Source organism: Aulostomus chinensis, chromosome 9 (genome assembly GCF_037954235.1).
Source record: "Aulostomus chinensis isolate RoL2024-O1b breed Wild chromosome 9, RoL_Achi_v1.0, whole genome shotgun sequence".
NCBI lineage: Eukaryota > Metazoa > Chordata > Actinopteri > Syngnathiformes > Aulostomidae > Aulostomus > Aulostomus chinensis.
Window position 1 is genome coordinate 27,168,601 of NC_141328.1, and position 13,844 is coordinate 27,182,444.

General features: G+C 42.6%; 1 protein-coding gene across 3 annotated transcripts in view; it reads left to right on the forward strand.

The window, feature by feature from the left end:
• The window catches only part of wnk3 (WNK lysine deficient protein kinase 3), a 41,837-nt gene that overhangs the window by 856 nt on the left and 27,137 nt on the right, over positions 1-13,844 (forward strand). For all 3 annotated transcript variants that reach the window (XM_086214728.1, XM_086214727.1, XM_086214729.1), the window contains exon 2: positions 8,371-9,529. In XM_086214728.1, the coding sequence (XP_086070854.1) occupies positions 8,813-9,529 (717 nt within the window). In that variant the 5' untranslated portion in view covers positions 8,371-8,812. The remainder of the gene's footprint in view (positions 1-8,370; positions 9,530-13,844) is intronic.

The window sequence follows — 13,844 nt, forward strand, 5'->3', positions numbered from 1 at the left end:
GGCCAGGAGGTTTGGGGGATTGTGTTTTGCGGTGGTGTCACACACACTCAGTCACTGTGCTTCTGCCCTGCGTTGTATTTTGTGTCTTTCGCCGTTTGCACGGCGTCTCTGGAGTCAGCTGAGCGACCAGCTAGCCAATGGCTGCGCTTGATGTTGCCTGCTCATCCATGCATCACTATGTTGTGTATGCTAGAGACTATAAATAACGTGCATTAATTGCATTTTGAGCGCATCGTTGAGGGTCTTGGCTTTAAGCAGTTTGCACAAAATGCCCAAATTCTAAATTCTCCCAGTCCCAAATGTCAGGATGCATACGATCCATGTTATGTAGCACCTTTACCCCCCTCCTCGACCCCTACGTTGATATTTATGACCCCAACATGGCACTGGACAGCTCCTCCAAGAGTAGAGGTAAAACATTAGTAAAAATGCCTGCTCCTAAAAAGGCTGACAGCTGCTAAACTGGTGAAATCCACACTTTGCTGCTCCCCGAGAGCCCCCATCATCCATATTAGTTGAGAGGACATTTGCAGCAGTGAAAGAGGCTCATTTGTTGATATGAGCTGCAGGAGCTGTAAGCCACAGTAATAGCGTGTAATCCTGACTCATCAGTAGCCTATTAAGAAGCCTTGGCTCACCTGGATCACGGGGATGCTGTGGTATGGGATGGGTCTGCTGGCTGAGGGCATGGAAGAGAACAAAAAGGGGGGTTAGATAACACATATTGCTTTCTCTCTCTCGCTCTCTCCCTCTCTCAGTGAACAGTATGCTGTGTGTGCTACCTACACTCCACTCTCCCATGCTTGACCTGGATTGGACAAAAGTCCTTGTTGTGTTTTTCAGCCTTGAGTTTCCCTAATGTGAAGTGAACAATCATTGTGTGTTTGAATTTAGTGGCTAAGTATTTGATCCCCCCCCCCCCCAGATTTCAAAATGCTGCCGCCATGAGCAGATGCTCAGGGAAGCAACATGTGCCGAACTGACCCGTGCAATCATTGAGCCACTTAGTGCAGTCTTAAAGGGATAGTTCACCCAAAAATGAAAATTCAGTCATTATCTGCTCGTGCCGATGGAAGGTCGGGTGAAGGTTGTTTTTTTTTTAAATTTTAGTTCACAAAACTCTGCGACAGTTTCACAGGAGAAGGTGCTGCAGCAATCTTCTAAACACCTGAGGTAAAAGTACATACTAAAACCATAAAACGGCTGCATACTTCACGCCTGAAGTCATCCAGGTGACACGAGGCCTCGACATGTTCACGGTAGCCTGGAGCGCCCAGCCACGACGCCGTGTTTTTATTGAGGCTAAAAACATGGCGTCGGTGATGTTGTTCAAAACAAGTTTGAATGTCGAGGCTTCAGGTCTCTTGAGTTACTTTGGATGAGCTCTCATGGTTTCATTATGCCTGTTTTTACATGTGAAAGCCATTCAATGCGATTGATTAGTCAATAACTGCAACGCCTGTCAAACTCCCGCTCTGTTTTATGAACTAATCAACTTCCCTGACCTCGCATCAACATGAGGGAGAGTAGAGGACACCTGCATTTCAATTTTTAGGTGAACTATCGCTTTTTTTCATGGTGATTTGAATTTGTATCGCTGTAAATCCTGCTTAGCTGCTCTTTTGTCCTACACATTGTGAGTAATTGTAATTGCTTTGCTTCATGCAGGCTGAGCCTCTGACAGCAGCACAAACACAATAAGCTCTTTGAAGGTTGACACCTGCCACTTACAGTAATGTATCCTGGTGTAGCTCTGCAGCCGACGTGCTGCCTGCTTGACATGGCCTCACTCAACAATCATGGTCTTTGTTGTTACCCTCCAGCCTGGTCGCTCCAGATATGGATCTGTGATTTTCAGAATCGTTCCTGCTTGACATTGGGCCCATTTGATTTTTGTCCTGCAGCTACATCTGTCCCACCCACAACAGCTTGTCTCAGCCTGTAGGACACAAATGCTGGTTGTATTTAAGGGGCTGGATGCACTCAAGTGTTGCATCAGTGATATGTGGCTAGCTTGATGTCTCAGGTAAAGGGTGTAGAAACGCGAGAGGAGAAAAACTGGTGCTTTCATGACAACAGCGCTGCCGCCATTTTGGCCTACAAACGTCAATAAAAAAACAGCGCAGAATAATGTTTATAGAATGACAGTTGAGATGAGCCGGAAGAAAGTGTTGAGCCAAATGTGGTGTCATTAAGGTCCGTAACAAGTTACTACTTTTCCCCCCATTTGCCCAGTAAGTTCTTCTGTCTGAAATGGTGGTGAATGCTGCGTTCAGATGTTGCAACAAGACGATGCATTAGCTTTCACCTCTCAACAATGTAAAGTCCTTGTTACATGTTTTTCATCTACGCAGAGGGACAGACTGACAGGTGTTTTAGTCGGTAGCTGATCAACATAGTTTTCTTAGTAAATATTAGAAGTTTGCAGCTTAAACAGTATCTTAATTAGATATTATTCATTTATTCTGACATGTATTTTTAAGAAATTGGTAAATGGAGACTGAGCGCAAATCTTTGCTCAACTGTGCCTTTTCTCAAAAATGAAGTGTTGGTTTAGGTGACACCGGTTTCCTACAGACCAGGTTAGAATCTTCTTTACCTTCTCCAAGAAGATAATGTTTCTATTTCAACATCTACTGCAGTTAGTGGAAGAGTGTACATGAACGGTAGAGCTGAAAATATATAGAATGTACTGTCGCATTCAGTACCCAAATCTTCCAATATGTCATGAAGGTCAAATTTAGGTTAAAATATATTTCTAAATTAAGTAATGGGGTATTCCAGTATGCAAATTGTGATGTACAAATTAATGAAAACTAAATTATTTGGTAGTGCTTGTGAAAAATCACACCTTTTAACATTTCAGTACGGTTTTCAAATAAACTGTGAATAATGGCACAAGAATCATAATTCAATTCCTTCCAATGTTGTGAATCATATTGCAAATGCAATTTAAGTCAAAATCACCGTCAGACTTTTCTTACTTATATTCTTGCTTTTTGCAAATTTACCACATGTTGACCCGCAAACACCTAAAAAAAAAAACCTGATGTCACTCGTGTAAGTAAGCTGCTGAACAAAACATTGGTCTCTCAGCGAAATGATCAAATTATCAACATCCACTAAATCTTTTGTTTTTCATTTTTCAGATCTTTGGCTTCTGTGTAAAATGACAGCTGTTTAGAAAAAAATCAACAGATAGCAATTCTGTTTTTTTGGATTTGCAGATTCATCAATTGTTGCTGCTGTAAACACCTAAAGTGATGAGCACGTTGATGATTGTAGAAAAGCTCACACGTCACATCAGGTATAAATGGGTTCATTGGAACAGAACCCAGCTATCATAGTTTATGTTTATTTTTTTTAGTTTAGTTCAGTTTTTATTTCTGTGTCTTACCAAACCTTTGGCCCATCTTACTTGGGATTACAAAAGACCTCAATTTAATAAATAACACACACATTTATCTTCCAGCTCTGCAAATACAAAGCAGGTCGAAAAAGGAAAAGAAAAGTAACACTTTCAGAAACATATGGAACGCAAAACTAAATTCACTCAAGAACTTTTACGCATCTACAAATGATCTCTCTAGACATGAAGAGCGCTTCTTCTTTTCTCCCAGGCTTTTTCAGGATAACGGGCTTGCACATGTGTTTCAAATGTCAGCAGCCTTGATAGCTACAAGTCAAAGAACGCTTAATTTTCAGTAGGTTGGCTCAATACGTTGATTAGAGCTTGACTGGTGGAGTTTTTTGTGGCTTGTGAGCTTAAACAGCACCTGCAAGTTAACAGAAAAACCTGCTCTTTCTCCACCCTGGACATACCAGTGGAAACTATTCCTATGCTAATGTAATCACCAAAGACTAAAAGCATTCCTCCTCTCCTCCTCTCCTCTCCTCCTCTCCTCTCCTCTCCTCTCCTCTCCTCTCCTCCTCTCCTCTCCTCTCCTCTCCTCTCCTTTCCTCTCCTCTCCTCTCCTCCTCTCCTCTCCTCTCCTCTCCTCCTCTCCTCTCCTCTCCTCTCCTCTCCTCTCCTCTCCTCTCCTCTCCTCTCCTCTCCTCTCCTCTCCTCTCCTCTCCTCTCCTCTCCTCTCGGTGCACAACTGTAGCTGCTTTTGTTCAGGCAGAAATTTAGCTATAGTCACTGCTTTCATTCACACAAACATTGGCACATATTTTATCAGGCAAAATCCCCCCAGCCCTCTTTTTGTCTGTGCCACCCCCCCCTCCCTTTATCTCTCTCTTGTTCTTATTCACACACACATTTTTCCCACCCCTTCTACTAACCGGCCCCCCTCGCTCCATCTCTCCTTCTCTCTCTCTCTCTCTCTCTCTCTCCTATTTCAAACTCTGCTGTCCACTCGCTCCCTCCAACTACAATCCCTTCCTGTCCCCCTCGCCACTTTTTATTCACTCTTTTCATCTACATGTCCCCGCACACACAGTCCCCTGGCTCTTCCTTTGTCTGCCTGCCTAATTTTCCAGCAGCAGTTTGGTTCCAGGGGATTAATGCGTGTATCCCCATGAAGTAAGGGACTGCAAAAAAGTGCTGGAAGCAGAGTTCCAACGAGTTTGTCATATTTATATTGTGGAGAAGGTGTGAGGCGTCTGTATCTGCTTTTTCATCTGCCTGTGTCGCAGATAAATTAGCCGTCTCCTCCAAATATTTGAGCACAAACAACAAAAAGTTCTAACACAAACAAATGTGGTCGACAGTGGGTTTGGACAGTAGAATAGGAATCCCATCTTTGGCCTTCATCAAGCAAAGGTGTCACAATGATTTTCCCTGCGCATTTCAAAAACGATTAGGCAGCTGCAGGTGTTCTCCCCGCCTAGGAGCCTCACAGAAGCCTGGAGGGCAGCCCGTCAGATGTTCAGTTCTCATGTATTCCACCTCTGAAAGAAAAAATGAGCAGACAATGATTCTGACATGTGAATTCAATGTACGCTACACACTGGAAGCATTTTGCTGTCGAAGCGAGATGTCATAGTTTCAGCTGCGGCTTTGGTTTTATTATCTTCGACTTTGGTTTACCACAGTTGCCCGCATGGGCAGTTGCTTGGTCATTTGGCTGGTGTCAGGAAATTCCTCTCGGCATTCTTTCATTGAAAGGGCACATGAGGCATGCATTTAGTGCTTGTGTGTGTGTGTGCGATTGTTTTTGTTTATGTATTAAAGATCAGGCAAGGATAAAAGGGGTCGAGTGCAACACAAAGTTTGTTTTAGCCGGCTGGTGTGTGTCTCATATCTGCATTTGTGTGTGTGGAAGATAGACTGGGCGGGTGTGAGAGACAGAGATGGGGTTGAACGTGTTTGATGTACTGTGATAACTCTGTCCGGTATGTGGCTTTCATGGGAACTCCTTGCCCTAGGGACATGGGCGAATAAGCTCCTGTTTAAAGGGCAACTTCCCTCTCTCTATCGCCTGTTGTTTTTCCCCTTTTATGTTCCCCACATCCTGTTAGCCTTTACCTTTCTAGACCCACTGTAAACGAGACTGTAATCCCTCCAGGTCACCTCGACCTGTGGAAATTAGTTATTCATATTTATGTGTGTCACAGATATTCCCTGTCTGTCCTTTAGATTCATTGTGATTCTGGATTGAGATAGGTCACTGAAAATTAAGCCATTACATATATTAATTGATTGTGAATTCATTCATGAAGTAAAAAAAATAATCATTCTAGCCACTCAAGTGTGAGGATTTGCTGCTTGTTTTGTGATTCAAGGATCATTTTAATTAGCTGTTTTGGGGGGGGGGGGTTGACTGTAGTGCTGTGCGATTAATCAAATCACAATTGCAGCATGTGCAATCATGTTCCCACAAAAAGATTAAAAATAAAGCAACATTACTATTTTTATCTCATAAGCACAAATGTTGCAGTATTTTTTTGTTTTTTATAATTTTCCTTGTCAGTGCGAATTATCTAATTTGGAAAAATGTTGTTTTGTAACACACTTTGATAACTTTTTCATTAATTTGTGTGGGTTTATCTCGGTAAAAAAGCAAGTCTCATGATCCTATGCGTTTATTATAATGCCATTGCAATATTGTACGCAGCTATCGCAGTATGACTTTTTCACAAATCCTGCAGCACTATTTGACAGCTGTGCACAAAATCTGATGGTCCCCACCCCTTTATTTCATATTATTTAATAACATTTCTGAATTGATTTTTTTAACCAACCAAAAAAGACTATTTGTTAGTTAGGCCCATACCGCAACAGGTTTGGGCAATGTGACAAATGTATACATGTACATTATAAAGTGTTTCTCTGTCCAGGTTCTCTAAAGGTGTTTATGGCTTTAATATCTGAGGTTTCATCGCGGGCCAAGGCCACATGGCAGAACTAGTTTGTATAAAAACAATTTACAGTTTGCACTTTTTTTTTTTTTTTTTTTTGCTCAAATCACGATGATTCTAAAGGTTTTTCTCATTCAATCCCTGGATTAGCCTAACACAGACTATCTCATCCATTTCCTCTATAAATGGTTTCCCTACCAAATGTCTAAATCTTATAAGTATCACTGTAATATGTGATGAAAGATGCAACGTGTGGTGGGAGGCCACCTGCTACAAGCTAATTACAGTTTGTCTCCTAGAGCATGTGTCTATGTCTCGGGAATGTTGCTGAACTTGAATTCATTCATGTGTTTCAGAAGCGTCTTAGCAGTTGGTCCATTATCAGCCTATTGTGCTTGTAGTTTGACTGACAGTTCCTAGCATTGCACGTCAGACTGCTTTGCTTTGAGCCTGGAGAGGCAACAGGCTTGATGTGAGTGTTAATGACCGCTTAATAAAAGCGATAATAGCTCCAGTGAGCCAATAGACGAGCCCCCAGTGATCACGGTGGGCTTTGCTCATTAAAATGGAAGAAAAAGTCTAGACTCGCTGCTGTGACTTTGACTGGGCTTGTCTGGAAGTGCAGAGCACAGAAAGCAGGCTCCTTGTGGATCCTTTCAGCTGGAACCTGGGACAGGGGCACCTACTGGCCTCATGGCCCTTGACAGACCCAATCATTTTGTTGTAAAGACATATGTGTTGAGTGGTGAGCTAATATGCAAAGTGAGCTTTATCTGCCGACCCAGACTGCACTTTTAAACTTTCCATTTACTGCACCATTAAACTCCCCTGTAGCAAAATTTCCTCAGCGCAGTGCTTGTTGGTATTCAGTCTTTTTCTGTTCCTGCTGAAGTTCGGCTGTGTTGGTGAATTCAGGCTTTATTTAACACACAATTGGCAGCTGTCATTTAGATATTAGCGCAAAACTAACGTCACGCAGTCTGGTGTCCAATGATGCAACCACAGACAGCAGAGGAGGTGCTGTCTGTTCCGAGGGACAGATGGAGAGTGGTAGCGAGGTTAAGAACACACAGAATGACGCCCACCTGTGTGAGCAACATTATGGTACAAGGGGTTAATTTTAAGAGCTAATTTAAAGCTTCCTATTATCACACTGCCAGTACACTTCCAGTATACTTTCAGTACAGTTTGGCAATTCCATTGCATGTGAATTATTCAAACTGAACCGATCCATAGTTCTTCATCCATAATTTATGGTCAGGATCACATACTTCTCACTGCAGCTTTCTGTTCACTAATGGAGCCGCTGAGTGCAACATGGTCACAAGACAAGAGATAAACATGCGCTTGATGATTGATGATGAAATCTTGAATCTGGATATCCTTTGAGCACATAACAAAGGCCGGTCTTTTGTTTGACAAATTTAGCAAATTAAATGGTTGTGCTGTTATCATCTGGGATATCCCTACCATATATGGGCACTTGTTACTGCCTCAGTTCGCCGCGATCATCAAATTAATTAGCTTAGGTCACTTTGGTGAGATGCTTCGGGGGGGTGGGGGGGGGGGGCATTTATGGACATTTCAACAGAATCTAACCCTGGAGTACTGGAGGCATGACTGCAATCTCTGGAAGTCTTTAAAGTCTACTCAAGTTTTCTCCCATGTTTTGAGTGTTTTTCCATGCAGTGAGCGTATAATTAATCCGCAGAAGTTATACAATCAGTTGAATTCTCTGGAGGAACAACTATAGAATTATTCCATATTTTCTTCCTGGAGTATTTTAGCATTTCATATCCATTTCCTGTAACATTTGGTAATGCTCTTAAATGACTGCCTAGGCTATTCTGACAGCCCACTGGTTTGTAATTAGGCTGTACTACTATTTTATCCCTCCGAAGTATGGAAAACCTAACATTTCCATTCAAGTACATCGCATACAAATATGTGTCCTTCATGGGTTACTTTTGAAATACTTTAGTGTGGCAAGAACATGACTATATCACTTTTTTCCTCTTAACTGTTCAAATACTAATGTTATGTTCCATTTTTGTTCTTCTCTTGCAGGGTTTACTTGAAGATATTCACACAGCAATTTTTAAGAAAAAGACTACAGGTCCCTTACAAGGCTTCAAACTATTTTGGTTTTGTGTTTTGAGTTGAAGGACATGTGGTGGTCTGTGTTTAGTGATGCCCCCAAGTGGGTTCTGAAGAAAATGTAGGAGATGATGAGAAGAAAAGAGCGGACATAAACTATTCTCCTGTGGTCTCATCCTCCTGTTCAACTGCACATCATCAAGGAAAAGAAGGTGGATTGAGGTAGAGAGGTTCAAGAGGGTCACCATTTTGACCAAGGCCAGCCTTCAGACACCTGCACTCCTCAGCTTGGTGGATTAGATAGAGTGAGAGAGTGACCACAGAAAGAGAGAGAGACGGGGACTGACGGAGGAGAAGAGGGTTGGAGGAGGAGGAGGGGGAGGTCTAGGAGGAGTGGGAATAGCCATCCCCCATGGCTACTGACCCAGGAGAGCCCACAGGCACCGAGGATTCCTCGGAGAAACCTGATGGACAGAGGGAGGAGGACACTGACCAGGAGGGTAGGGCCTACACAGAAAGGGAAAGGACACATAGTAACCCCTCGGACTTCCTCTCCTCCCAGACTCAGGAGAGGAGAGCAACAGGAGAGGATGGAGGAATTCGAGGAGGAGGGGGGGGGGAGACTAGCCAGGATGGTGTGGAGACTTCACTCAGACCCATTTCCTTATCCACGCCCACTTTGCCAATCGACACTGGCCAGAAATGTCTGAGGAGGGAGAAACGATTCTTCAGGAAGAGTGTAGAGATTTGTGAGGAGGAGGATGAGCTGGATGTTCCCTCAGAGGCTCCCCACAGTGCACCCCACCTGGAGCTATGCTCCTTTGACTCAGTCTTGACCAGTGGAGCCCAGCAGCAAGGGGCTGCATCCTGTGCTGCGCTGGGCCATGACCCATCCTGTCCCAGCTCCAGCCAGGAGCCTGGCAAAGATGGTTCTTCTTCCTCACCATCTCAACGGGGAAAAGAAAGGGACCGCGAGCAAGAGGAGGAGGCAGAGATGAAAGCTGTGGCCACTTCTCCTGGAGGCAGGTTCCTCAAGTTTGACATCGAACTGGGCCGCGGAGCCTTCAAGACTGTGTACAAAGGCCTGGATACTGAGACCTGGGTTGAGGTGGCTTGGTGTGAACTTCAGGTAAGACATAGTCCTCTTTCACCATAATGCCAAATATTCTATCACAATGATAATGTCTGCATTAGCTTGTATAATTACCTTCTAACTAGAATATATAAAGTGATTGATGCACTTACAGAATTCAGACCATGTATGGTCACATACTGAAGCTGTAAGTGGAAATAGTGTTTTACAGGAAACACTATTGTGCTTTGGAGAACTATAAATCTCATGTAGCTTTTTTGAAATGAATAACATTAGATTTGTCCCAGGAGCCTACTAAAATCTTCAAATCTCAGCCGGTTTGTGTGTGAGCTTGCCATTCATGCTGTGTGCCTGCTGTTCAGTGGAGACTGGGGTGAAAAGGAGGAGCATCCCTCAGAGTTGAGTGACAGTACAAAGTGAAAGTGGAGGCTCTGTCTTTTCTAGGACTGTTATGAATTATAGAATTGTGGGCTGTCAGTGCTTCATCTAGTTGGGATAGGGTGTCCTATAGGAAGCAGCGCATCCTGCAAGAACCTGGATTATATGAATTCATTTATATGAAAGGAAATATTTATTTTTACGTTTTGCTTTTAAGACACTGTGTTGAAAATGTAGTATCATAAATCCGGCTAAAACTTCTCTTAGGCCCTGCTCAGTCACAGAGTTGAAATTTCTAGATTCTCAGATGCGTCGTGATGCAGATGCAGAAGATTCTTGACAGAGCATAATCTAATTCGAAGCTAATTATTAGTTCATGGTTGATTTTCTGGCAACAGTTAAAAGATAAAGTGGTAAAGTGTCATTTACATCTGGGAGCAATGACTTGGCGCTCACAACGAAGCTACCGTACATGCTAGGCTAATTTCACAGGAGATATAACAGTTGGAGGCAGAGACCAGCACCAAGTGATAAAAAACATGGAGTCAGTATTTGGACACCTGGGTGCATTTTAGGTTTTCTGAACTGATTTCTCCACCTTCTGTAAAACCGTGGAGCTACAGTATCAGCTCCCATCACAAAGTCACCTCACAGAGACGGATGAACACTCCAAAGTGAAACCAGACCAGTCAATTAGTGAAGCTAGTCAAGTAACCTTTTCTGCTGTTTTTGGATTTGTGTCCCAATGGACTCATATGTATGATAACATTAAATTATATAATTGCATCAGTGAGGAATCGTAGATTTTATTGCATGTGTGGCAACCGAGAGATGTTTAGACCTCGCTATTCTGATTTTTAAAGGTCCTTCAAATCAAAGGGGACTCCCATCTTCATCTGCTTGTGTTCACTGGTGAAAAAGGAGCCAAATACAGTAATACTAAAAACAAGAACTAGTAAACTGAAAATGTAGCACATTGAAAGGCATGAGGCATTGTGCGATCAAAGTGAAAAATGTGACTGGATCATGGAGATGAAACCTAGTGTCCATATCAGGTTTACTTTGCAGAAGAATGACATTTTAGTTTATTCAAGTTGCGACTGTCTTGTTTTGGATGAACTGAGTGCTGTTGGGACAACCTAGATTTATTTTTAACATTGAAGCAAGTGGCACGCTTGTTTAAGTATTTTTAGATTGGAATTAAAAGTAGAAATGAGAGAAATCAAAGCAATATGGTCTGGGTTTTTTCCTTTGCATGTTCTCGACAAACCAAAACAGGCAAGATGTTTGAAACACGTGTAAGAAATCTCTGCAGGCCTCTCAAATGATCAGACACTGATAAAATGCTGCAGCGTGCGCATATTTCTGCTTAAACAGAAGACATCGGTTGATGAGGTGAGATGTTACCCAGACTACCTCTGAATGTGGTCACGCTGATCAGATCTGAATTTGTCCTCAGTGCATCCTGAGTGTGTTCCTCACACCCATATTTAGACATGTCCACCCGTGATTGGATCACTCACGCATCTTAATGCCTGGTCTAAACAGGGCCTTAGCTTTGTAGGATCTATGCGATTGCTGAGGGTACAGGCCATTCCACACACACAGTTTAGTCTGGTCTGGTGTGTAATGTAATGATATGAATGTAATAACCATATTAAAGGGGGGCTCTGAATGGGTTGCATTTTCTGACCACAGAGCAAACAGGAGCACTGTAGAAAATGGTGTAACAACGGCGAACTTTACTGGTACAAAGTTTTTGTCATGCATTGTGGTGGGAGGAACAATCTAAATGTAATGAATTAGGAGCAGAGCACAGTCACAGTCGTCACACAGAATTTCCTATCAGACTTGTGATTCTTAGAAGTAATGGGCAACATTGTTAGATGGTGTTAATGCAACATGTCATGGAGTGGGAGACATACTTGTGGAGGAGAGAAGAAATGCACCCCTCTAACTGTTGGCCCCACAATAGAGCGCAGTGTTATGGTAAGCCCTCTGATTTGACTGCTGGCTTTGTGTGAGAAAAGTCAGTCATGTGTTTGGTTTGGAGCTAATTCCAAAACAAGAGCATCGACTAATCCTTGAGATCGGGGCCTGTCTGTGGACTAACAAGCAGCAGATTTGCCCTATCACCTTTTTTGGTTTTCCTCGAACACCTAGAGAATCAACCCCTCATCACCAGTTGTGTTCTGACTCTTGCTTTATCTCACTGCCCCAGCTCCTGGTGAACCTCCAGCTTTTTCTGTTAATGTTTTTGGAGACACGTGCTCAGCTGCCAAAAAAATCATCCCAAAGCACTCCAGGGTAGCATACTTGTAGCTGTGAAACTGAGGAAGTTGTGTGCAAAATGTGTTTTGTCTTCTATGCACTTCCTTGATTAAGCTCCAAGTAGTGGACCATTGTGTCTTTTTTGTGGTTTACCTCAGGCAGAAGACGAGCACTGCTGTTTACTCTGGGTTTACTCAGGTTTTTTGAAAATTTGTAGCAAACCTTTGATATCTGATAAAACAATAATTTTATCATGAATAATAACTCCTTTCGGGTGGCCAGGATGGAGAAAATCAAAGCCATGTTTATTAAGATGAAAATGAAGGGCACGGTGACAATTACTTTTCTTTTCTAATGTCAGCCCAGAGCTTGCTGGGATTGCAGGACCCAGCAAAATTAATTTTCAGCATTCTGGAGGATAAAAGGTCAAATATTAAATGACAGCGTCTTCACTTACCAATCTTCTATGTACCAGGAGGTATAATACCATTACTGCAATGCTTCCTCTGTTTTCTGTGGCTCAGGTAATCATTGTCCTTACTCAAATGCCACATTCAAATCATATTTTATATATCATATTTTATTTGGATCGTTGAAAACTAGTTCTTCATCTTCTAGACTGGTTACATGGGAGAACTATGTTGGAAAGAAATGTGAACTTGATTAGATATGCTGATTGTGAATTTTAATTTTGGGTTTTCCAGACCCATGACTTGAATTTTTTTGGGCTCCACTGTGCTAAGAATGGAGATAGATTACAGCAAGACTCCTTAATAATTGATGTCTAACTTACTTTGTGGTTAAATACTCGCTAAAGTTCTTTAATATCCACAGAGGAAGTGGTATGAAAACAGTTTTATCTCCCATTCTCCCATTTGAGCAGATGGCTTTTATCTCAGCATGAACAGCGCTAATGCTAACTTGCAGGGCATTCGCCATGTTTATCCACATTTCTTTCAGTTCTCAAATTTTTGACGTGGTTTGCCACTCGTCTTTCTTTGTTTCTATAAAAGGCGTACAGCTGACCTAAACTGAAGGGACATAAAAGACTGTCTGGGCACTATCCCTCAACACTGCCACTCCCCTTGATGCCTCACCAGAAGCTCAGGAAAATATATTTTTATTGTTTTTTTTTTTTGCTTACACAGCCTGGGGACATTACTGTCTCCATCAGTCAGACATTACTGAGACTATTATTGCTCTTTATGCATATTGTCCTGTCTGGTTATATTCTGTACTGCAAACAGACAGGAAAAAGTCCTTTGAGATAGAAACAGGGGAATGAGAAGAAGGGGAGGGTGTGAGAAAGTAAAGAGAGAAGCTGGTGGTGGTGGTGGTGGTGGTGGTGGTGTGGGGGGGGGGGGGGGGGGGTCGACGAGCCAAACAGTGGATTATCATGGCATCTCTCCCAGAGAGCAGTTGTGTAGCTAATACGAAGTTACCACATGCACACAGGCAGTACACGAAGGTCTTTTCACACATCTGTTGAAGGAGTCTTGTCACATGACCTGGCTGATACGGTGTAATCCACCTCACCCAAGCTGTGTTTCAGTGTAAAATGACATTAGAATGAATCAGAATAATAATGGCATGATATGACTGGTTTGCTGTGATAATACTACTGAAGTTGATTCCAGCATTATTTCATTGTCCCAGCTGTCCTGAATGCAGTGACTCAATCTTTGATGAAAGCCATAATATT